General features: G+C 55.9%; 11 protein-coding genes across 11 annotated transcripts; 6 read left to right on the top strand and 5 right to left on the bottom strand.

Moving 5' to 3' along the window:
• On the top strand, nt 1–594 carry K437DRAFT_122424 (uncharacterized protein). Its single transcript, XM_013387763.1, has one exon. It carries the CDS (start codon nt 76–78, stop codon nt 559–561), a length of 486 nt encoding a protein of 161 aa, XP_013243217.1. The 5' UTR covers nt 1–75; the 3' UTR covers nt 562–594.
• Nucleotides 595–1426, bottom strand: K437DRAFT_122423 (uncharacterized protein). Its single transcript, XM_013387762.1, has one exon. The coding sequence runs from the start codon at nt 1184–1186 to the stop codon at nt 629–631; it is 558 nt and encodes a 185-aa protein (XP_013243216.1). The 5' UTR covers nt 1187–1426; the 3' UTR covers nt 595–628.
• A 511-nt stretch (nt 1427–1937) lies between these two features.
• On the top strand, nt 1938–4333 carry K437DRAFT_247176 (uncharacterized protein). Its single transcript, XM_013387761.1, has 5 exons — nt 1938–2405; nt 2498–3145; nt 3238–3243; nt 3310–3719; nt 3799–4333. Exons 1-5 carry the CDS (start codon nt 2177–2179, stop codon nt 4030–4032), a joined length of 1527 nt encoding a protein of 508 aa, XP_013243215.1. The 5' UTR covers nt 1938–2176; the 3' UTR covers nt 4033–4333.
• A 152-nt stretch (nt 4334–4485) lies between these two features.
• Nucleotides 4486–5731, top strand: K437DRAFT_247174 (DUF602-domain-containing protein; the record flags this gene model as incomplete). Its single annotated transcript, XM_013387760.1, has 2 exons — nt 4486–4650; nt 4709–5731. The coding sequence occupies exons 1-2, from the start codon at nt 4648–4650 to the stop codon at nt 5729–5731; spliced, it is 1026 nt and encodes a 341-aa protein (XP_013243214.1). The 5' UTR covers nt 4486–4647.
• A 94-nt stretch (nt 5732–5825) lies between these two features.
• K437DRAFT_235884 (actin-like ATPase domain-containing protein) lies at nt 5826–7872 on the bottom strand. Its single transcript, XM_013387759.1, has 2 exons — nt 7686–7872; nt 5826–7598 (listed from the first exon to the last, which is right to left on the bottom strand). Exons 1-2 carry the CDS (start codon nt 7760–7762, stop codon nt 5876–5878), a joined length of 1800 nt encoding a protein of 599 aa, XP_013243213.1. The 5' UTR covers nt 7763–7872; the 3' UTR covers nt 5826–5875.
• A 933-nt stretch (nt 7873–8805) lies between these two features.
• Nucleotides 8806–9575, top strand: K437DRAFT_224264 (putative DNA-directed RNA polymerase II chain Rpb7; the record flags this gene model as incomplete). The annotated part of the gene is made up of 4 exons (XM_013387758.1): nt 8806–8887; nt 8984–9033; nt 9111–9449; nt 9528–9575. The coding sequence occupies 4 exons, from the start codon at nt 8806–8808 to the stop codon at nt 9573–9575; spliced, it is 519 nt and encodes a 172-aa protein (XP_013243212.1).
• Nucleotides 9576–9767: 192 nt separating this feature from the next.
• Nucleotides 9768–11959, bottom strand: K437DRAFT_294569 (uncharacterized protein). The gene is made up of 4 exons (XM_013387757.1): nt 11470–11959; nt 10990–11406; nt 10841–10920; nt 9768–10716 (listed from the first exon to the last, which is right to left on the bottom strand). The coding sequence occupies exons 1-4, from the start codon at nt 11883–11885 to the stop codon at nt 9797–9799; spliced, it is 1833 nt and encodes a 610-aa protein (XP_013243211.1). The 5' UTR covers nt 11886–11959; the 3' UTR covers nt 9768–9796.
• A 194-nt stretch (nt 11960–12153) lies between these two features.
• Nucleotides 12154–13231, top strand: K437DRAFT_256596 (uncharacterized protein). The gene is made up of 4 exons (XM_013387756.1): nt 12154–12410; nt 12491–12828; nt 12903–13017; nt 13099–13231. Exons 1-4 carry the CDS (start codon nt 12237–12239, stop codon nt 13114–13116), a joined length of 645 nt encoding a protein of 214 aa, XP_013243210.1. The 5' UTR covers nt 12154–12236; the 3' UTR covers nt 13117–13231.
• K437DRAFT_235875 (uncharacterized protein) lies at nt 13203–16332 on the bottom strand. The gene is made up of 6 exons (XM_013387755.1): nt 15274–16332; nt 14846–15204; nt 14527–14777; nt 14374–14447; nt 13401–14291; nt 13203–13324 (listed from the first exon to the last, which is right to left on the bottom strand). The coding sequence occupies exons 1-6, from the start codon at nt 16188–16190 to the stop codon at nt 13276–13278; spliced, it is 2541 nt and encodes an 846-aa protein (XP_013243209.1). The 5' UTR covers nt 16191–16332; the 3' UTR covers nt 13203–13275.
• A 209-nt stretch (nt 16333–16541) lies between these two features.
• Nucleotides 16542–18127, top strand: K437DRAFT_235872 (UAA transporter). The gene is made up of 3 exons (XM_013387754.1): nt 16542–16733; nt 16820–17167; nt 17238–18127. The coding sequence occupies exons 1-3, from the start codon at nt 16678–16680 to the stop codon at nt 18097–18099; spliced, it is 1266 nt and encodes a 421-aa protein (XP_013243208.1). The 5' UTR covers nt 16542–16677; the 3' UTR covers nt 18100–18127.
• Nucleotides 18105–19065, bottom strand: K437DRAFT_256593 (thioredoxin-like protein). Its single transcript, XM_013387753.1, has 3 exons — nt 18779–19065; nt 18531–18702; nt 18105–18438 (listed from the first exon to the last, which is right to left on the bottom strand). The coding sequence occupies exons 1-3, from the start codon at nt 19042–19044 to the stop codon at nt 18142–18144; spliced, it is 735 nt and encodes a 244-aa protein (XP_013243207.1). The 5' UTR covers nt 19045–19065; the 3' UTR covers nt 18105–18141.
• Nucleotides 19066–19107: the final 42 nt, after the last annotated feature.

Genomic DNA, 19107 nt, shown 5'->3' with positions numbered 1-19107 from the left:
GCGCAGCAGCAGTACGGCGTGCGCATCGAGCGCAACCCCGCGCGCGTCCCCGGCGGCCTGCCCAGCACGGCCGAGATGCGCGCCGCAGCGCTCCGAAGCACCAACAGCAGTCTGCGCGCGTACGCCGCCGGGATGCCTGCCAAGCTTGGTGACCTGTTCAACGCAGGTCAGTCGTCGCTGCTCGGGCTGATCGACGTCGGCTCGTCGCACATCGGCACAGACTCGCAGGCGGAAGGAGCACCGCAGAGCATCATGCAGACGGCACAAGCACTGTCACTGCGTCAGTCGCGCACATCCTTTGGCGCGCTTGTCAGCAGTCACGGCGGGCTGGCTCACAAGGGCGCGGTGCTCCCTGCCCTCATCGGCGCCGCGAGCACTGCCACCACCCCTTCAGCGGAGAGGCCGCTGGTGCAAGTCGAAATGACTGTCCTGGAACACACAAAGGGACCGTTGGAGCGCATTACCAAGACGAAACGGCGTAAAGGATACAAGCGCACGGTGCAGCACAAACAAGGCTACACGCGTCTGCGCGTCGATGCGATCAAGCTCGTTCTACCCTGAGGACCAAAAGTGCAGGGGATGCCTCTGTGGAGCTCGAGGACTGTAGTGGGAACCAGGGATGCGCGGGTCATGTGCGGTGGGAAGAGATCCGCGGAAGACGGCAAGAAGAAATGTCATGAGATTGTCCATAAGAAATGAGCTGCATACACGCGTTGTTGGATGCTTCTCGGTAATGACATGTGCAAGGTCCGTTGCTCTGCGCCTTGTGGTTCCCTTGCAGGTGACATGAGTGGATGTGCATCATATTCACTCTGATGCTACCGATGCGCGCAGCCGTTCCAGGTGCATGCAGTCCATTACCCTTGTGATCGAGAGGTCGACACCATTCCGTGCTCATCGCTCGGACACAAGCCAGACACAGAGTCTGCGCTTCACCTGCCCGCTTCCACGGCCCTAGGCTCCTCGCCCAGACAAGCTGGGCTTGGCGCGCGAGGATTGAAGTTGGTGGAGGCACGGCGCCAGCATTCGCCTCGCAAGGTTTCCACCGCCTCACCGTTGAAGCTGGGTATCGACGCCAAGTCCTACATAGAAAGTCATCTCGCCATTCGCCGCAATGCTGAATGAACAAGCTGCGATGGATTGACACTTGTGACCATGTCCGGCAGGCGATGGACCATGACTGCATGTCATGTTTGGTGCTTCGCAGTCCATCGTGCGCAGTCAGCGATGCATTTTAGCACCGCTGCGTTGCTCTTCGTCTCAACTGCGTTTTACTTAGTTCTCTCTCTCTTTTGTCGGCTATCGACGCTTTCAACCCTGATTGCTTTCCCTACCTACTATGTACCACGATGGCACCTCGCCCCGCTCTCCAGGGCCCATGCTCCCGTCCGCACTGCACTCTGTGCCTGTCCCGAGTGCCGCTTTTTTTTTCTCGTCTGCATTCTACACTTGTTCCCCACTGCAAAAGAAACAAAGAGGACGCGCTTTCATCTGGTGTGCTTGTGTCATGCTCGTGAGTGTGGAAACAGCGTGGTCCCCTTGTTCCGCCAGTATCAGGAACCGACAACGTGGTTCGAATGCAATCACGCTGCATCAGCACAGTGTCTGTGAGCCAACTAGGCTGTTGGGCACAGGGGCGCAGTCGGAACACCAGCAGCTGCAAGTGAACGAGAGAGTGAGAGGGATGTGCACGCGGTGCCGGCCGGGGCGCCGGGGGTGGGAGTTCCGGTGGTGTCATCTACTCCCATGCAGTGCGCTGCAGTGCCGCAGCTATGAGGATACTGAGGGACCACTTTTTTGGTTTGCGCTCCTGACGTAGATGAGCTGGGGGGAGCAGAGGAGAGAGACTCGACACAGGAGAGGACTGCTGCACTTTTTCGCAGGCCGTTCGCGCTCTGTCAATCTCTCTCCACCGTGAATTGATATCGTCCGACCACGCAGTCGAGTCCAGCAGGGTGGGTGCTTGCATCTACTGCGTTCAAGTAGAGAGTGTCGCTGCAAAGGTGCTATCTGTATATAGAGATGCGGAGTCGCCCCTCTCATCCCCGCCCCTGGCCCTCCAAGGTCGACGTTGTTGCGTCTATACATCGCAACGTGTCGGTAAATACCCTCGACCGTCAACACCCTCCCCGCCCGCCGGCACTTTGGCGATCCCAGCAGATAGCCGCTCAGCAGCATGTCGTCTGACAGCGCGTCCGATAAGGCCGTCCATGCCGACGAGAAGGGTGTCCACCCCGCCGCCGCGGGGAAAGTCAACGACGCAAGCGACGTTATCGTCCTCTCTCACGCCACCTTTGCATCCGCCGCACCGCGCCGCAGGGGTCCGCTCGGCATCTACGACCACACCGCGTGCCAGGTCGCGCTCCTCGGCTTGGTGTGCTTTCTTGGTCCCGGCATGTTCAATGGTGAGAGCGTTCGCGAGATAAAAAAAAATGTGGCAGCAACAGCAGCATTGGGCGCTCATGGACGTCGTGCTTTCGATTTCCCACTTGCACAGCCCTCAGTGGTATCGGCGGAGGTGGACAGGTCGACCGCACGCCGTCGATCAACTCGAGCATCGCCTTGTACAGCGTGTTCGCCGTCATGGCCTTCTTCAGCGGCTCGATTCACAACACAATCGGCTCGAAGCCGACGCTGTTCATCGGTACACTCGGCTACTCGCTGTACATTGGCTCCCTACTCTCGTACAATTTCAACCAGAACGGTGGCTTTGTTATCGGTGCCGGTGCCGTCCTCGGCGCTTGCGCCGGCCTGCTGTGGTGTAGCCAGGGTGCCTTGATGCTCAGCTACCCCGCCGAGCGCGAAAAAGGCCGATACATCTCCATCTTCTGGGTCATCTTCAACCTCGGCGCCGTCTTGGGCGCCGCGATCGCGATGGGCCTTTCGTGGCACTCAACATCCAACACCGTCTCCAACGGGACGTACATCGCCTTCCTCGTCCTCACTGCCCTCGGCGCGTTCGTCTCGCTCACCCTCAAGTCACCCGGCAAGGTCCGCAGGACGGACGGCGTGCCTGTCGTCGTGCCCAAGCAAATGGGCTGGACAGACGAGTTTAGGGGTTTGATCCGTGTCCTCCACACCGACCCCTGGATCGTCCTGCTCTTCCCACTCTTCCTCGCCTCCAATTGGTTCTACACATGGCAGTGTACGTCCATGTATGCGCATCAACCAACATATCTTCTGGCATGCTGACACTCTGTCTTCTTCCGCTCACTCGATTCACTGGGTACGGAACAGTCAACAGTAAGCAGAAGAATTAGAGGAAATCACCAAGTCCAAACTCATGCTCACACCGCCCTGGCTATCCAGTCTACAATGGCCTGCTCTTTACGCTGCGCACGCGCGCGCTAAACTCGTTTATCTACTGGCTCTCGCAGATGGTCGGCTCCTTCTGTATCGGCCTCCTGCTGGACAGCCCGCGCCTGGCACGCCGTACACGCGCCTGGATTGGCTGGGGCGTCGCGATCTGCATCGTCTTTGCCGTCTGGGGCGGCTCCTACCACGTCCAATTGGGCTATACGCGCGCCGACAAGCCAAGCGAGGGTCTCGGAAGCGAGTACTACCGCACAGATGTCCATAGCCCTGAGTACGGCGGCCTTGCCGTCCTGTACGCGTGCATGGGTCTGCTCGACTCGATCACACAGTGCTTCACGTACTGGCTCTTCGGAGCCATGTCAAACGACCTCGCGAAGCTCGCACATTTTGCCGGGTTCTATAAGGCGAGTGAGGGGACCGGCGCTTTCTTTCCTGCTTTATCTGTCGGAACGCGTGCGCTGATACTCGCTCGATCATGCACAGAGTGTCCAATCCGCCGGCTCCGTAGGCGCCTTTGCGCTCGACAAGGACGGCGCATCTTTCATGGCCGAGCTCGGCGTCGGGTGGGGCCTCAACGCGGCAGGTCTCATCATCGCGCTGCCAGTGCTGGCGTTCCGCGTGACCGAGACGACGGACGCGCTGCAGGAGAAGACCGTCGAGGGTCGCGAGCAGGACATCAAGCAGATCGTCGACAAGGTCGTGCACGAGAATAACTAAGCGCTTGTGTGTATGTGTGCGTGGGTGTGGGGCATGTTTGCTTACGTGTCGGATAGCACCAGTCGATCCGGAGCCACCTCGAGGACTGTGACGAGCGCCAAAGCAGGACATACACGGGGGACACGAGTCCTTGCCTACACCGCTCTCGGCGCTCGCTGGGACCTTGTAGGTTCAAGCTGTCGGTCACGGGCTTGCGACGCGCCACAAAGCCTTCAATTTGCGTTTTGCCAGAGGGTACTTGTCACGGATCTTTTCCCATTCAGTGTTGCAATGTTGCAATTATATCCAGCATTAGTCATAACCTGTGTGTGGGCTTTTGGGTCAAGATGTGCCCTTATATTCATATTCATGGTGGCGAGAAGTTCGATGAACCATGAATTGTCTCCACGCAGTGGACTTCATCGGCCAGTTGCTTCCAAAGTGCCTTCATTGCACAACTACCTTGCCTCCTGCCGTCATCCTGAAGCATCTGCTTGCCAATCGTAGACCTGATGTATCCTGCTTCAATCGCATTCCCCTCCCTTCCTACGGTAAAGGCACACATAGAGGCAACGTAATCGGTCGCGATTGAGGACATCAGCCTTCCAGCCCATCAGAGAAAAGTTTGATTGCATCATGGTGAGTGATGGCTGCGCAACCTTGAAGATAATTCAAAGCTGACTCGGACTTGCCGTAGGGTAACGATGGAGGATCGATCCCCAAAAGGGACGACTTGGTCAAGGTAAAAGCGGCTCTTTCCACTCTACCACCTTCGCTCCTAGCGAAAGCTCTGTGGACGACCTGCGCGTTGTCGCGCCGACCATTCCGAGAGCCTGTGGTGGCGGATGCGCTGGGACATATATTCAACAAGGAGAGTGTGGTCCAGTATCTGCTAACGCGAAGCGAAAGGGGCAAAGAGAGCGCCAAAGTGGTCGCGTTGGAGGAGGACATCGTTGCGGGCCATCTACGAGGCCTCAAGGACGTGGTGCAGCTCCGGCTTCGTCGCAATCCAGCGCACCAACAAGAGGCAGCCTCCGGCGCAGACGTGACCTCGCTCGACTCGGCAACGTACCCTTTCCTGTGCCCGCTGACAGGGAAAGAGCTCAGCGGCAAGTACCGCTGCGTCTACCTCCGCGCGTGTGGCTGCGCTTTCGTCGAGTCTGGCCTCCGTGCCATCTGCGCCGAGTCATCCGAGTCGACAAGGACAGACGCCATGCGACAGTGTCCCAACTGCGCAACAGACTTCCGCGCAGGCTCCTCGCTCAGTAAGGGGAAGCCCTTAGACGTCGCCGAGGGGGATAGCGACGTGCTGCTGCTCAATCCAGGGGAGAAAGAGCGCGAAAAGATGAGGGAGCATGTCGCAGCCGCGCGCCAAGCAGAAATGGCCGCCAAGAAACTAAAGAACGCGTCTTCTAACGACGAGCGGCGACAGAAAGCAGAGCCGGAGGAGGACGCCGAAGCAATTACAGCCAAGCGGAAAAGAAAAGCGGAGAAGAAGGCACTGCGCGAGGAACAAATCAAAGCCTTGCAAGCTGAGCTCGCAGCGCAAGAGGAAGGCCCCACACTGCTGCATCCAGCTGTAAAGCGTCAGAAAACGGATGGTGCCGGTTTGACTGCGGCACGAGTGGCCGGGCAGGCAAAGCAAGCAGCGCAGGCGAAGGCTATCACGCCTGCCATCGCAAGCGTATACGGACGCGGTCCCAAGAAGCCCCTCCACTAATGATCTCTGCGGTCCGGCGCTGTCCGATCACTCCTGTAGCATGTTTTCCCCCCAGATTGTATCATATCAGACCTACGCTCAGAAAGACAATATCACCATCTATTAATTCGAAAAGAAAAACGATGCATTGAACTACTTTCAAGTCTATGGAGCGGGGAGCTTGAGCTCCGCAGCAGACTCCGCACCAGGTTCGCCAGCCTTGATGTCGACTGACCCGTCCACATTGACGATGACCTGCACTTGGATCTTCCCGCTCTTGCCCGCCGGTGCGGCGAGCTGGCCGAGCGAGCGCGAAGGCTTATACACGACCGTCCGCACCTCCTCCGGCTCGAGAGGCTCCTCGTCCTCATCCTCGTCCACTGGATCTGCCTCGGGAGGCGCGATCGTCTCGATGTGGATCTCGCTCTCCGCCTCGGCGAACTCGAGCAGCGCAGAAGCGGTAGCATTCGAGAGCAGTTGAACGACGCGCCTAGCGGGCAGCGGCGTCTTCTCCGCGATGATCGGAACGAACAGCTTGCCGTCGACAATCGCCTTCTCTGTCGGGCGCGCGGAGCCGTTCAGCTTGGACACATCAGGTGCAGGGACGACGAGTCCAATAGCCTTGCTTGTCGCCGGCGTTTTCAACTCGAGGATCTCCGCATGACCCTTGACGGGAAGGTCAGAGATGTGCTTGCGCTCGGGCGTCTCGCCGAGCGTGGTCAGTGCAGCGAGCGCCTGCGCTTGGATCGCACAGCCTCGGGCAATGACCTGGTCCGAGTCGATGGACGAAGTGACCTTCGTGTGGCTCGTCTCCTCGGGGAACAGCACCTGTAGCGCATCGACAAACCCACCCAATCGTGCCGAGCCGCCCGCAAGGACGACTTCGTCGACGTGCGCAGCTTCCAACCCTGCCTCCTTCAATGCTTGCTTGATGGCCGAGATGGCACCGTCGTACACCTTGGCGGCGAGCATGTCCAGCCTCATCCGGTTCAGCGGCCCGCTAAAGTCGATGCCCTCTGCGAGAGATTCGACGCTGCACTGTGCGCTGTTGCTCGCGCTGAGCGCACGCTTGGTCACCTCGACTTCGTTCCTGAGCTTGGTCCATGCTCTCGTGTTGCCTGCCTCGATGGCCACCTTGGTTTTCTTGGTAAATTCTTTTGCAAAGTATTGGATCATAGCATCGTCGATCGTCGCGCCTCCGAGAGCCGCGTCATGCACATAGGCGAGGACTGAGTACAGTCCTGCGCGCGCACTGATCACAGTCACGTCGGTCGAAGAGCCACCTACGTCGAGCACGACGACATTGCGGTCAAGGACTTTGGTAGACGGGTATTCAGCAGATTCTGCGGCCTCTCCATCAGGGTGAGCAGGTAGCTGTCCACCAGGAAGAGGAGATGTCAGGTTGTACGCTACGAGGGCGGCTGCGGAAGTTGGAACAAGCTGTAGTGCGATCAGGCCAGCTTCTTGCGCTGCCTTCTTCAAAGCCTCCATTTGCGTTGATGAGAAGAATGGCGGGTAAGAAAGCACGCAGCCTGCGATTGGAACACCCGAGAGGAACTCCTTTGCAGTGAGGAAGAGCGAATTGAGGTAACGAACTGCAACCTGGTGGGCCGAGAGCTTGGTCTTCTCTCCATTGATCTCTACTTCAAACCCGGGAGTGTCATCACCAACGTCAATGAGCGGCGATGAGATGCGCTTCTTGTCGGCCTCTGTCGCTTGAGAAAACTTGACGCCGAGGAGGTTGACAAAGCGGTCGATGACATTTGGTGCATTGCGAACAAGCTGCGGTGTCGCTTGGTTGCCTATGTAGACCTGATCACCGGCGAAAGCGATCCTGGTCGCCAACTGCCTCTCTCCATCCTCGTTGGCGATGACGTCCGCTCGTCCGCTAAAGAAAGAGCACAATGAGTGGGATACGTTCAGTATCACAACAGCAACAACCCTCTTCGCGGCACATTCCATGTACATGACTCACTGCTGATTGATGCAGGCGAGGGAGCCGTACGAGTTTCCGAGGTTGATTCCAATTACAGCACCAGCCTTTTCCGTCATCTTGTACTTTATACTCTGTGATCTGGCCAAGGGTACAGAGGTGCTTGGAAAATGGGTTTTTTGCTATTGGAGGCACTGAGGCAGGAGCAAGGAGAAGCATGCAGTAGTTGTACCTCGTGCAGAATCAAAAGCGCCAGCTTGTCGAAGACTCGAAGCAGACCAAAAAAGCTGAAACGAAATCTTCGATCGAGAAGGAGAAGAGCGGAACCACTACGGCGTAGAAGGGATTGCATGGAAGAAGTAGGGTTGGCCCATCGCCCTGCTGCTGCTCTTCCGAAGATCGCCACCTGCGACGCAGCATGTCATCTGCCCGACCTCCTTTGCAAGTTGCAACACATCGTCGTCCTGATGGCCAGCCTCTCTGTCCAGGCCACATCGTGGGACCAGCCCCCGCACGTCCGAGCACCCAAGCATCCGTCAGCACTGAGGAAGACTGGTCAAGGTAGAGAGTAAGGCTCAGGTAGACAGCAGAGCATTCTCTCACCACGCTTGTCTAGTGGCTCTGGCGAACGAAAGGGAGTAGCGGAAAGGAGCGGGACGACCGCTGGAGGACCTGCCGCGCCGGGCGCTGCTGCAGTGACATCCGAAGCAGCAAGGGCAGAGGAAGGCACGTTCGCTCAGGAAAATACGAGGACAAGCTTTCGTAGCCCTCCAAAAGTTTGTGGTGCTTTGATCGGGGCTGGCTCTTAGGAGCAGGGAAGACAAGAAGGAAAGGAAGGGGGTGCATCCTTCGCGCCAAGGAGTTGGAAGCGCAAGAGGTGGGACATTCATCCACGGCCAAGTCCAAGTGGCCTCAAAGCTTGAGCGGACGAAGGAGGCGTTCCACCTCTCGACCTGTTTGCGCGACTTTCCGGGAGGGTGTGGACAACAGATTGTGCTCCGGTGCACAGTGTACGCCAGGGCCTGTCGAGTTGGCCAGCTCGTTCAGCTAGCAGCCAGGATGTTTTTCCTGGTCAGTACTCTTGCCCAAATCTTCTGGATTAAGCGCTAGGATATGCTTAATAGACGGAGGGCTCATTGTGTTCTTTGTTGCGACTCTTTCCATGCGTTTCGCTTTGCAGAAGGAGCTCAAGCATACCATTAATCTACATCCTTCCTTCTTCGGTCCTTCCATGCAGCAGTTCTGTGCGTATGCGCCAACGCACGTATCCGGATTACTGCACGTGCACAAACAATCCTCTGACAGCCCGAGCTCCCGTCTTGGTCTCGCCCTTTTTTCAGTGGAAGCCAAGCTGAGAGACGATGTCGAAGGCACCTGTACGGGACGATACGTAAGTACCCGTCTCATGCTGCATCTCTTGCTCACAGTGCAATATGAATCTAACGCCAGGTTCAACATCGATCGCAGGGCTACATCATCCGAGTCGTCGCCATCAATGACATTGGTGAAGGAATTGTAAAACCTGGCAGCGGACTGGCCGAGTTTCGCAGCAAGTACAGCGCCATCGTCATGAAGCCATTCAAAGGCGAGGTGGTAGATGCTCTTGTAACGAACGTAAACAAGATGGGCTTCTTCGCCTCTGTCGGTCCGCTTAGCATCTTTACCTCGACGCATTTGCTGCCCGTCGAATACCAATTCCAAGCGGACTCAAATCCGCCGGAATTTGCTTCGCCCGAAGCATCGCTGACACCTGGGATCAAAGTACGGTTACGAATCGTCGGCACACGGGTCGACGCCAACGAAGTTGTGAGTGTGATCGAATTGATGTGGCAGATTTCTCACCGGGGAAGCCTGAATCCTGAATGCATTCCATCTCCCGCACAGTTCGCCATTGGGACGATGAAGGAGGACTTCTTGGGTCCGATCGACTAGCGGCTTCCACTTTCAAGGAAAGAAGCATTTTATCGCCTCTTGCAGAGGGACCACAATACCAATTTACCAGCCACACATCGAGAAGCTTGCAAAAACAGTAGAGAGGGTGAAGTTAAAACTGTACTACTAGCCTACGCAAAACCGCAAATGAAAAACTCATGCAGAAGCATGAAGCATGTGCAGTGGGTGTGTGAGGATAGGCTCTTAATTTAGAACGCCAGTCATAAGCTACATACAGCTGTTCTTGTGAGCCCAGCAAGCTCTTCATCGTTTTCGCTTTCAGACTCGCTTTCTTCATTCACTTCTGAGCCTTCACCAGACTCTTGTTGGCCGTCATCATCATCGGAATCGAAATCGGTTCGCTCGTCCTCGCTCGCAACGCTCTCCGCATGATCGCCGTCCTCTTCCTCGTCTCCATGTTCATCATCCTCGTCGCTATCCTCGCCGTCATCCATACCATCGTCCAGGCCATCATCGCCAAAACCGATGAAGTCTTGCTGACGCGTGAAAGCCTTGGATTTCTTTGTTTTCGGGACAAAAGACAAGACTTGCGATTCTCCACCGTCACTACCGCCATCAACGTCACCTGCATGCTTGCGCTTGCGAAACGAGCCTGCATCTGTGTCCATCCCTGAATCACCCGCTGTCGCAGCTGCATCGTCGCGCATGAATAGCGCATCGTCATCCGCCGCTGCCTCTGCGTCCGCTCCCGATGTTCCTGATATTGTACCTTCAATATGCTGCGCGGCGTTTGCCATCGCAGTGCTGGCACGGATGACATGCGCGAGCTTGCACCCGGGTCGAGAACATGAGCCCTTCTCTGCAAACTCTGGACATTCCCACGTGTGCCGTTGATCGCACTCCTTTCCGCGAGCGCACCAGCCCAATGTGGAAAAGTCGCTGCAGAATGCCGAGTTGGGCTTCACCTTTTCAGAATGCTCGTAGAAGCAATCCACTCCAAAGCGGCAATCCCCCGCTAGGTAGTGCGTGCAGTGGGGAACGCGATTGGAAAGGGGGTTGTGTGAGAGGAGGCATGTGCCAGGTGGCTTCATGCAGCCTTTCGCAGTTAGGGCACCGGGGCATATCGCAACTTTCTCTGGATCATGTTTGAACTGACAGGACAGCCCGCGTTTGCATGTACCTATCATTAGAAACAATGTAAGTTTGTGTGCGCGGACCCATGTCGTGGCGCGACCGGAAAAAGGAGGAGTGTCAGACAACCCGTCCGGGAAGAGCCAGAGTACGAATGGAAGTCTAGGACAGACCTGTCTTGTTGAAAAAGCTGCAAAGACCCTTGGGTCGGTCGAAAGCAGTAGACTTTCCCTTGCTGGGGCGAGATGCATAGCTACGTGAAGAAAGCGATATTAGCCTCTTTTAGAACGTGCACCTGCAGGTGGGTTATGAATGGACTCACCGCGCCTTCTGCATGTCCCCAATGGACCTTCCCATGGCTGCTAGCTTTGCCTTCTTGCTGTTCGCCTTCCTTTGAGCGAGAATTTCAGCGCTGATGAGATTCCCATTTTTTGTGCGAACGAATTTCTGCCCATCCACGGAAGCATTGAGAGGTGTGCTCATGCTTGGCCCAGCTGCGGGTTCTTTGTCGACGTAATCTGCCTGAGTAACGGGTCCCTTCTTTATCATCTTCTCGCCCGTCTCGTCGAATTGGAAAATAACACCATCGATGATGATCTCGCCCATCTTGTCGCCCCGGCGAACGGCCGGCTGCCGTTTCTTCACCCCAGTCTTCGTCCGTAGCGCTGGCCGACGAGCTGCCTTGGCTGCTGCCTTGGCTTCTTGCGCAGCCGCAATAGAAGCTAAGCGCGCAGGTTCCCTGTCGTTCAAAAGCATGCATCAGGCGCCTATGTCGCGTTTCCCCACGAATTGCGCTACTCACGTCTTCTCGAAAGTCTCCCCGCGAACGAGCGACATGTTGTGTGTTGTCTTACGCTTGACCCATTGTGCGGGTGCAGCAAGCGCGCCAGCAGGGTCGATCTCGCCTTCTTCCAAGTCTGCAGGACTTACTTTCTTGCTTTGAGTTGTTTCGGACACGGTACTGTCGGCGGGCCTGTTGAGCACCAGAGTGCGATGTCTGGAAGGCAAAGGACCAGTACCCCCGCCGCGCCCTCTTCCGGCCGCATAGTAAGCTCCGCGAAGTCCATTTGTCCCACGGTAAGGAGCGGCACCTCCCCGCCCTCTATACGACGCTCTTGAGCCGCTTGCGAAATCAGCTTGGCCGCTTGTGTTGCGACGTTGATCGATGACTCCGGATAGCCGGGCAATTTCGGCGAGGAGGGCAGCGTCGTTGCTCATGTTGAGAGCAAACTTGCTTGACTGCACGACCTTCGGCGCTGGTGATGCGCACTAACATCAACGAACGCCTCCCAGCCCTTCAGGTTGAGAGGTGTCTGAATGTAATGTTAGTTGAGAGATGAGCGTACTGACGACTGGGCTCCGCACACTTTTCGCGCAGCGGAACCGCCTTACGCGTTAGATAGCGCTGGCTCTCCGCGAGCACAACACAAGACGCACAGCTGCCATCAACTATTACGTGTTCGGTTGAATCCCACACTCTATGGCCCCCGAGATGTGTTGAAGGCACGGTCAAGTCGGATAGACCGGTAGCAAGCTACGCCACAGTTCATCAAAGGGGGCAGGGCGATCATGAATCGCCTGTTCGGAGGGTCAAAAGCTGCGGCAGCAAAGCCGACCCTGCAATCGGCGATTCTGTCCACCGAGCAGCGTGCAGATGGCGTCGAAGTCAAGATTCGCAAGCTTGATGCTGAGTTGGGACGCTATCGGGATCAGATGAAGAAGATGCGGGATGGTCCGGGGAAGGTGCGTACCCGTGCTCATGGGAAACGTATCGTTCTATTCCAGACCCCACTCACGTCAAGTTCATGGTCCGCGATTCACAGACTGCCATTCAGCAACGAGCGATCAGAGTGCTAAAGCAGAAGCGCCTTTACGAAGGGCAGCTCGCCCAGTTACAGCAGCAAGCGTACAATATGGAGCAGGCGACAATGACGACGGAGAACCTCCGGAATACCATGGCTACGGTGGACGCCATGCAGACCGCAAATAAGGAGATGCGCAAAACGTACGGCAAAATCGACTTGGACAAGATCGAGCGCATTCAGGATGATATGGAGGACATGATCGAGCAGACCAACGAGGTGCAAGAAACGCTCGGGAGAAGCTATGGCGTCCCAGACGAGATTGACGAGGCAGACTTAGAGGCAGAACTCGAGGCACTGTGAGCAGCCCCACTCTGAAGCCTTAAATTATCTGGAGGCCATTGACACGGATTGCTCATAATTGGCGGGGCAGGGAGAACGAGATTGGCGAAGAGGAGACAGAGACGCCGTCGTATCTACAAGAAGGCAATATGGCTTTACCGGACTTTATCGACGAAGCGCCAGAAAGCGAGCGGCCTCAGAAGCAGGTGTGTGCATTCAGGACTCAAGTTCTCCATACCTTCCAATGCTTGTGCTGACTACTCGTGCCCGGGCGGTGCTTTTTGCAGACCGAAGCGGCAATCTGACCCCCCCCCCCCAAACTGAGATATATGGACTCTGCGACCTTAGGGGGAAGTTGGTTCGCCTCGAAAGTGGCAACTGGGATGTTGTACTCTAGGCTGTCATCTATTGCTTAGTGAAAGTTGCTGCATGGCGCCACGACTACATCATGGCTGCCGACCCGCTCAAGACATCTCAAGCAGTCTGTCAATAGCTGCTTGCACATCGCCATTGCTACGCGAAGAGGTAAGTAGGACGTATTAGTAAGCTTCAGCGCGATTTTTCGTGACGCACATACGTGAAAACTCACCAGCTTTCAAGCACCATCATGCAGACATCGTGCTCGGTCTCGGGAAAGATCCCCTTGAGTGTCTCAACTGCTGCGTCCATCTTGTCACGGTACACGCGTTCCGCCTGTGCTGATATGTCCGCCAGATCACCGGCACTCATCTCCCAACCCAGAGATGCTGTGTGCACTTGAGGGTTTCGACCAGCGTCTGCCAAGCGAACGCTTGGTGAATCCGGCGCCCTGCCGTCGCCAAAGCTCAAGGCGAATGAAGCGGGACTGTCGCCACATGGCGTGTCGGCGAGCAATTGTGCCGGAGCGCCGAGCCACGAACGCCGAGCCGCAGCAGGTTGCTGAGAGTTTCCGTGTCCAGTGCTAGAATGAGCGGATGTCGGCGTCTGGGGCCCGAACTGCGGCTGCTCGCCACCGCCGTCCGGAGGGCGGCTGCCACGCCATGACCCGAAGCTGAAGCCGCTGAGTCTCTCGGCTGCGCTCCCGTCCCTGGCCACCTGGGAGCTCTCACTTGTGCTCATTCCAAGCAAGCCACTTTTTGGAGTGTCTGGTGGGAAAGGCGCGAGCGTGACCCTTTGTGGCGGTGATTCTCGACCGGATTCGCTGCCTGAGCCACTCGCCGTTCCCACGCTCGAAGGCGTTCGTATCCCGTCTGTCGCTTCACTTAAAAAGCGCCCGATCACGCCAATGGGCTTGCTCATACCTAAGCGTGCGGCCTCGCCAGTACGTTGCAAGAAAGCTCGAGTATCGTCCGCTAGCGCCGCCGCTACAGGGGTCAGTCCAATCGATCGTGCTTCTTCTTCGCCCACCCCATCCCCATGGCCGCCATCAGAGGCGGAACGCTCTCTTCGGTCCATCTCCTTGCTCTCTTCTGCTAGCCTTGCAGCGGCCACCTCGATGTTCCTTTTTCATGTGGGCGAAAGAAGAAGCGTCAGTGTTGATCTTTCCGCCTCTCCCCCGGGCCTCCACACTGAAGTACACTTACCTCTCAAAGTCTTCTTGCGTCAAGTTTGAGAAGCTTGAGAATTCCATCTGCTCAATGAAAGAAATTGCACCCATCTGAAGCATGATGGGTACATAAACTGGGTTAGGGAGCCAGCTCTGTAAAGTCAACGGGGTGGGTCTGCGTTCAACTCACCAGGCTGGAGAGATAGTACCCGGATTCGCTCGATAAGCGCTCGGGACTTCGGAACCGATTGATGTACTCGACATTTGAAATGAGATGCTCCGGCCTTGCGCGCAGGACGATGAAGATGAGAATAGGTAAGAACGTGTCTGCGTCCTCGCCTTGATACAAATGTCGGATCAATCCAAAGATGACCTTGCTGCAGTTTAGAACGCAGATAAGTTTATCTCGAGGAGCTTTGTAATGGTTGATTTTGAGTAGCTCTGCGATGATTTCGGATGCTCCGTCAGTCTCTGATCGGCTCAATGAGGGTTGATTGCTCACTGCTCACCGGTCACGCCAAACTCTACAAAGCCACGAGAGTGCTCTCCTGTCGGCACATCAAGATGCTCTTCCTTGACCCACTCGAACAGTCTCATCTTTTGGTTCAGCACTGAATCTCGTTCCAGGTCGTCAGTCTGCACAGGCCATCTGCCCTCTTTGGCGACAGCTGGCGAAAAAGTGAATGGGTATAGCCGATTCATGACAAGCTTCTCCATTGCCTCCTTTGCATTGTCGAACTCGGGACCGGACAGCGTGGACCACGGCGGCGTGTTTGCCATCTGCTCATGGATGAAGGCGAGGAAGTCATTGATAAGCTTGATCTGATCATTTGTCCGATACGGCTTGCGGGAAAACCCGCGAATGAAGCTGGAACGGAAGAGTGAATCGATCAGTCGAAAGCCGAGATGGGTTCGATGCCGTCCAAGTATAACACACCTTCGGACGTATTCCCCTACTGGGGCAGCTCCACGGTGCTTCATCTGCTCGAGAAACTTGTTGAAATCGAAAGGGGCCTCTTCTGCTGCCTTAGAATTCGGTATGCTCTCCTTTCGCTTTGGCTGCCGGCCCTCTCCCTCCTTGCCTGAAGATGTCGGCGCTTTCTCCGCTCGCGACGAGTCCCCGCTCTGCCGCTTCGACCCGGAACCAGACCCGGACGCTGCTGCAGCTCTGATCACTGGTGATGCGCTTCTGCTATGAGATGGAGTGCTCGTCCCTTTACCGAAAGCATGAGCGACTGCCTCCAAGCTGCCGTCCACATCCTTTCGCGGCACTTCCGGCGCACTTGCGGGCGGAGTCTTTTCCACTGGAGATGGAGCTATCGGCTCTACTGACTCTGACTTCGGATCCTGCACATCATGTTGTTGTCCTTCAGTCTCTGGAAGCACCTGTTGTACAGATGCAGACGCTGCTTCTTCTTCATCGGGTAGTGTAGGGCTTTCACACTTAGCCAGTTCTGCTTTATCTGCGTTGGCGGTCTTCGACGTCCCTGTTGCCGCTGACTCTTGTGAGATACCGTGCTGTTTTTCATCAGAGTTGATCTTCGCGCCTTGAGGCTCATTGTTTACGTCAAGTAATTGTCCTGCTGACTCGTCGGGCCAGTGCCTTTGTTCGTTCATGGGCTCGCCGCCAAGTTCAAGGGCTTTGGCCTGATTCGACAGGCTGTCGACCTCTTGTGCAGGTGCATCGTGTCCCTTTGTCGCTTGCACTTTTCCCGCCTCTAGATTTTTTGTGTGCGTAAGTTGAGCATCCCCAATTTCTTCGACAACAGCACTGGGCTCCTCTTCTGGTACGTCGGACGTTGGTCGCACAGCGTTAAGTGTACCCGCAGCCTCGGTCGACTCTGCACTGCTCATCTTGCGAACGCCCTCTCTGCGCGCTGCAGGACAAGGGTGGCTCTTTCTCTACTCCTTTTCACCTGTGTCTGTGCTGTTCCCAGTCTGCCCTACTTGTCAGTCCGTGCACCATGCTTATGGCGAAGCCGCTGAGCTCTCCAAGAGACGATGTCAGATGATACTTGTGATGTCAGACCATTCATGCCACAGGTTGGTTGTGTTAGTTGTGCGGCACCTCGACTGTGTATCCCCCCCCTTTGCAGATCTCGTCGTTCCGCCTTCCTGCCTGCGGTCTACACATGACACCCCAATCTCGCTTTCTCCACATTCTACCTCATCATTATGATAGCGTTGAGCATGACACCCTGTGCAGATGTTCGTACCGACAAGATTCACGGCGGGGAGGAAAGCATTCGACTGGCGGCCACTTGAACAATTTGCCCGTATTGGAGGGCTTGCAGAGCGGACAGGCCCTTGTGATAATACCGTTGACGGCGAGTAGCCTAACATGGTATTCACAGATTGGGGCGTCATCTTCTCGCTCATCTTTGGCGGCTGTTGTAGGTGAGAAACGGTGCATGGATCCAAATTTTTCCTGGACAAATTTGCTCATCCGCTGGCTGGGAATGCTCTTACTTTCGGTATGTCAGCAATGTCTGGTACCTGGAAGAATGCACAGTGCTCCTCCCCCAGAGCGGCACTCTTCTCACTGTAACCAACTTCCTATTTATTGCCTTGCTCTTCCTGCCTTCACAGCTTTATATACCGGGCAAAGGAGTTGGCTCCAAAGCTGCATCCATTCCGTCCTTCATCCCCAGGTTCAAAAGACCTTCGGTGCCGTTGACCAGATGGGGGGTCCAGGTCGTCCTCTTCTTCTCGACCAACCTGCTCAACAATGTGGCGTTCGCTTTCTCGGTACCCATGGCGGTGCACATTATCTTTCGCAGCGGAGGCTTGGTTTTCAACATGCTTTTGGGGTGGATGTTCGCAAACAAGAAGTGAGAGAGCGCGAGAATGCCGCACTGCGTCCGGCCACACTGACCGTGTTGCCCTTGTTGCCAAAAATAGGTACAACGTCCTCCAAGTCATCTCCGTCTTACTAGTCACTGGAGGTGTCATCGTATCAACGCTAGCAGCAAGCGGGAAGCAGACCTCATCAGTATCAGAACTAAAGACATCATCGTCAGACTATACAATCGGCATTACCATGCTCCTGGTTTCCCTAATCGTGTCCGGCATCATGGGCTTATGGCAAGAGGAGACCTTCAAGCGCTACGGCACGTCGCACTGGAAAGAAGCACTTTTCTACAGTCATGCACTTAGCTTGCCGCTTTTTCTCGTTCGATGGCCAGAGATTGTGAAGGAATTGCGCGCCGCTAACGCCACTTCACCTCTGCACCTCTCGACATTATTGCCGAAGCAAATAGCAGACATCGCTGCTTTCTTCCTTTCGGGAGGAGGCAAGAAACCACACGTATCGCGCGATCTTCTACGCAAGAACCCATTTCCAGTCATACCAAGCTTCTACGTCCCGCTCTCGCTCTATTCATTCACGCAGCTTCTCTGCATCTCCGGCGTAAATCGCCTGACAACACGTGTCTCCTCTGTTGGCGTGACACTCGTCCTGTCCATCCGGAAAGCGATCAGCTTGGCCATCAGCACATACAGCAATAGCCGCAATAAGTCGCATCAACAGCAGGAGCAGCAGCTCGGTTTGCTTTGGATCGGCGCTGCCGCGGTGCTGCTCGGAACCATGGGATATACATATGGCTCGCAGAGGACGCCGAGAGCGAGAGCGGATATGAAGGACAAGGGAAACTTGCCTCCCCCGCCTGTTCCCCCCAAAGGCGAGATCGCTCCAGAGGTCCTCTCTAAAGCAATGGCGAACGCGTCGGGGACAAAAATGCGATTTAGAGCACGCGCACAATAGAGACTTGAAAATGATACTTGCACTGCATTGCTGCGTTTCATGCTACCAGTCATCTACATCGTCAGCGGTTTTCGCTTGTGTGACGCTGGGATAGCCGAGGATGGAGGTTTCGCGCTTCTCTAGTACGCCGCCCTGCTGCAGCCTGAATTCAAGCGCCTTTGTGCCAAACGAGTCCTTGTTCCCGAGTTCCTCGAAGCCTATCAGCCGGTCCTTGGTCACTCCATCGACGAAACAGATGACGCAGGGTAGTACCTTGACCTGCAGCTTTTCCACCAAGAAAGGCGCATTCTCGACAAATATCTTGAGAAAGACTGTGGAGGTTTGTTGCGGTGCTATCGTCTGCGCGCGAGTAAAGTGAAGCACTGTCAGGATCATAAACGGGAACGCGCAATAAGCCCAGCCGAGCGGCCGTATTGAACGAGCCGACGGACCTCAAGATGTCGGTCCATGATCTTGCACCGCCGGAAATCACGATGTGCGAAATGTACGACTGCAAACTTCTCCTTAGCTGTCAATTGGATGATGTCCCTCTCGTTCTTGAATTCGGTGTATCGTCCTCGTAATGAAGACTCGCGTTGCATAGAGGGCTGGCGAGCATCGAGCCTGTAGCGAGAAGCACATGTATTTATCAGTATTGCTCAGCTCAAAAACCCAAGCTCTGATATGCGGTCACACTCACTCCTCCCTCAATTGAGCCATCCTTTTTTCTCGAAATGCGTCCATATTGAAGCCGCTATCTTCCTGGTCCAACTCCGCTTCCAGCTGATCCATCAGCTCCGAGTCGCTTATTTCGCCGTCCTCGTCCTCCTCCCCATCATCTTCACTGCTAGCCTTACCCTTACCCTTACCGTTGCTTCTGCCCGCGCTGCCCCGCGAAGGCCAGGCTGCGTTGCTGGCATCGTCATTCGGTGCGATGAAACCGCTGTGCGCGTTGACGTCTGCCATTGTTGTGCACGACTGAAATTCTTGTTGTCGTCGCACGAGAAAAGTGCTCTGTGGGTCTTGCCT

This window comes from Tilletiaria anomala, assembly GCF_000711695.1.
Source record: "Tilletiaria anomala UBC 951 chromosome Unknown K437scaffold_42, whole genome shotgun sequence".
Lineage (NCBI taxonomy): Eukaryota > Fungi > Basidiomycota > Exobasidiomycetes > Georgefischeriales > Tilletiariaceae > Tilletiaria > Tilletiaria anomala.
The sequence above is the reverse complement of the archived record's forward strand: the minus strand, read 5'-3'. Positions and strand labels throughout refer to the sequence as shown.

Excerpts from the sequence above, each read along its gene's own strand:
- K437DRAFT_122424 (XM_013387763.1), top strand. The coding sequence starts at position 76 with ATGCGCGCCGCAGCGCTCCGAAGCACCAACAGCAGTCTGCGCGCGTAC.
- K437DRAFT_122423 (XM_013387762.1), bottom strand. The coding sequence starts at position 1,186 with ATGCAGTCATGGTCCATCGCCTGCCGGACATGGTCACAAGTGTCAATC.
- K437DRAFT_247176 (XM_013387761.1), top strand. The coding sequence starts at position 2,177 with ATGTCGTCTGACAGCGCGTCCGATAAGGCCGTCCATGCCGACGAGAAG. Across the intron at positions 2,406-2,497 it reads TGGTCCCGGCATGTTCAATG|CCCTCAGTGGTATCGGCGGA; the intron begins GTGAGAGCGTTC and ends CCACTTGCACAG. Across the intron at positions 3,720-3,798 it reads ATTTTGCCGGGTTCTATAAG|AGTGTCCAATCCGCCGGCTC; the intron begins GCGAGTGAGGGG and ends GATCATGCACAG.
- K437DRAFT_235884 (XM_013387759.1), bottom strand. The coding sequence starts at position 7,762 with ATGACGGAAAAGGCTGGTGCTGTAATTGGAATCAACCTCGGAAACTCG. Across the intron at positions 7,599-7,685 it reads CTCGCCTGCATCAATCAGCA|CGGACGAGCGGACGTCATCG; the intron begins GTGAGTCATGTA and ends CTCTTTCTTTAG.
- K437DRAFT_294569 (XM_013387757.1), bottom strand. The coding sequence starts at position 11,885 with ATGAGCAACGACGCTGCCCTCCTCGCCGAAATTGCCCGGCTATCCGGA. Across the intron at positions 11,407-11,469 it reads GGGGAGACTTTCGAGAAGAC|GGAACCTGCGCGCTTAGCTT; the intron begins GTGAGTAGCGCA and ends TTTGAACGACAG. Across the intron at positions 10,717-10,840 it reads CAGCTTTTTCAACAAGACAG|GTACATGCAAACGCGGGCTG; the intron begins GTCTGTCCTAGA and ends TTCTAATGATAG.
- K437DRAFT_256596 (XM_013387756.1), top strand. The coding sequence starts at position 12,237 with ATGAATCGCCTGTTCGGAGGGTCAAAAGCTGCGGCAGCAAAGCCGACC. Across the intron at positions 12,411-12,490 it reads TGCGGGATGGTCCGGGGAAG|ACTGCCATTCAGCAACGAGC; the intron begins GTGCGTACCCGT and ends CGCGATTCACAG. Across the intron at positions 12,829-12,902 it reads GAGGCAGAACTCGAGGCACT|GGAGAACGAGATTGGCGAAG; the intron begins GTGAGCAGCCCC and ends TTGGCGGGGCAG.
- K437DRAFT_235875 (XM_013387755.1), bottom strand. The coding sequence starts at position 16,190 with ATGAGCAGTGCAGAGTCGACCGAGGCTGCGGGTACACTTAACGCTGTG. Across the intron at positions 14,448-14,526 it reads GGTACTATCTCTCCAGCCTG|ATGGGTGCAATTTCTTTCAT; the intron begins GTGAGTTGAACG and ends ATCATGCTTCAG. Across the intron at positions 14,292-14,373 it reads ACGCAAGAAGACTTTGAGAG|GAACATCGAGGTGGCCGCTG; the intron begins GTAAGTGTACTT and ends CACATGAAAAAG.
- K437DRAFT_235872 (XM_013387754.1), top strand. The coding sequence starts at position 16,678 with ATGGTATTCACAGATTGGGGCGTCATCTTCTCGCTCATCTTTGGCGGC. Across the intron at positions 16,734-16,819 it reads ATCTTTGGCGGCTGTTGTAG|CAATGTCTGGTACCTGGAAG; the intron begins GTGAGAAACGGT and ends TCGGTATGTCAG. Across the intron at positions 17,168-17,237 it reads TGGATGTTCGCAAACAAGAA|GTACAACGTCCTCCAAGTCA; the intron begins GTGAGAGAGCGC and ends TGCCAAAAATAG.
- K437DRAFT_256593 (XM_013387753.1), bottom strand. The coding sequence starts at position 19,044 with ATGGCAGACGTCAACGCGCACAGCGGTTTCATCGCACCGAATGACGAT. Across the intron at positions 18,703-18,778 it reads ATGGCTCAATTGAGGGAGGA|GCTCGATGCTCGCCAGCCCT; the intron begins GTGAGTGTGACC and ends TTCTCGCTACAG. Across the intron at positions 18,439-18,530 it reads TCATGGACCGACATCTTGAG|ACGATAGCACCGCAACAAAC; the intron begins GTCCGTCGGCTC and ends ACTCGCGCGCAG.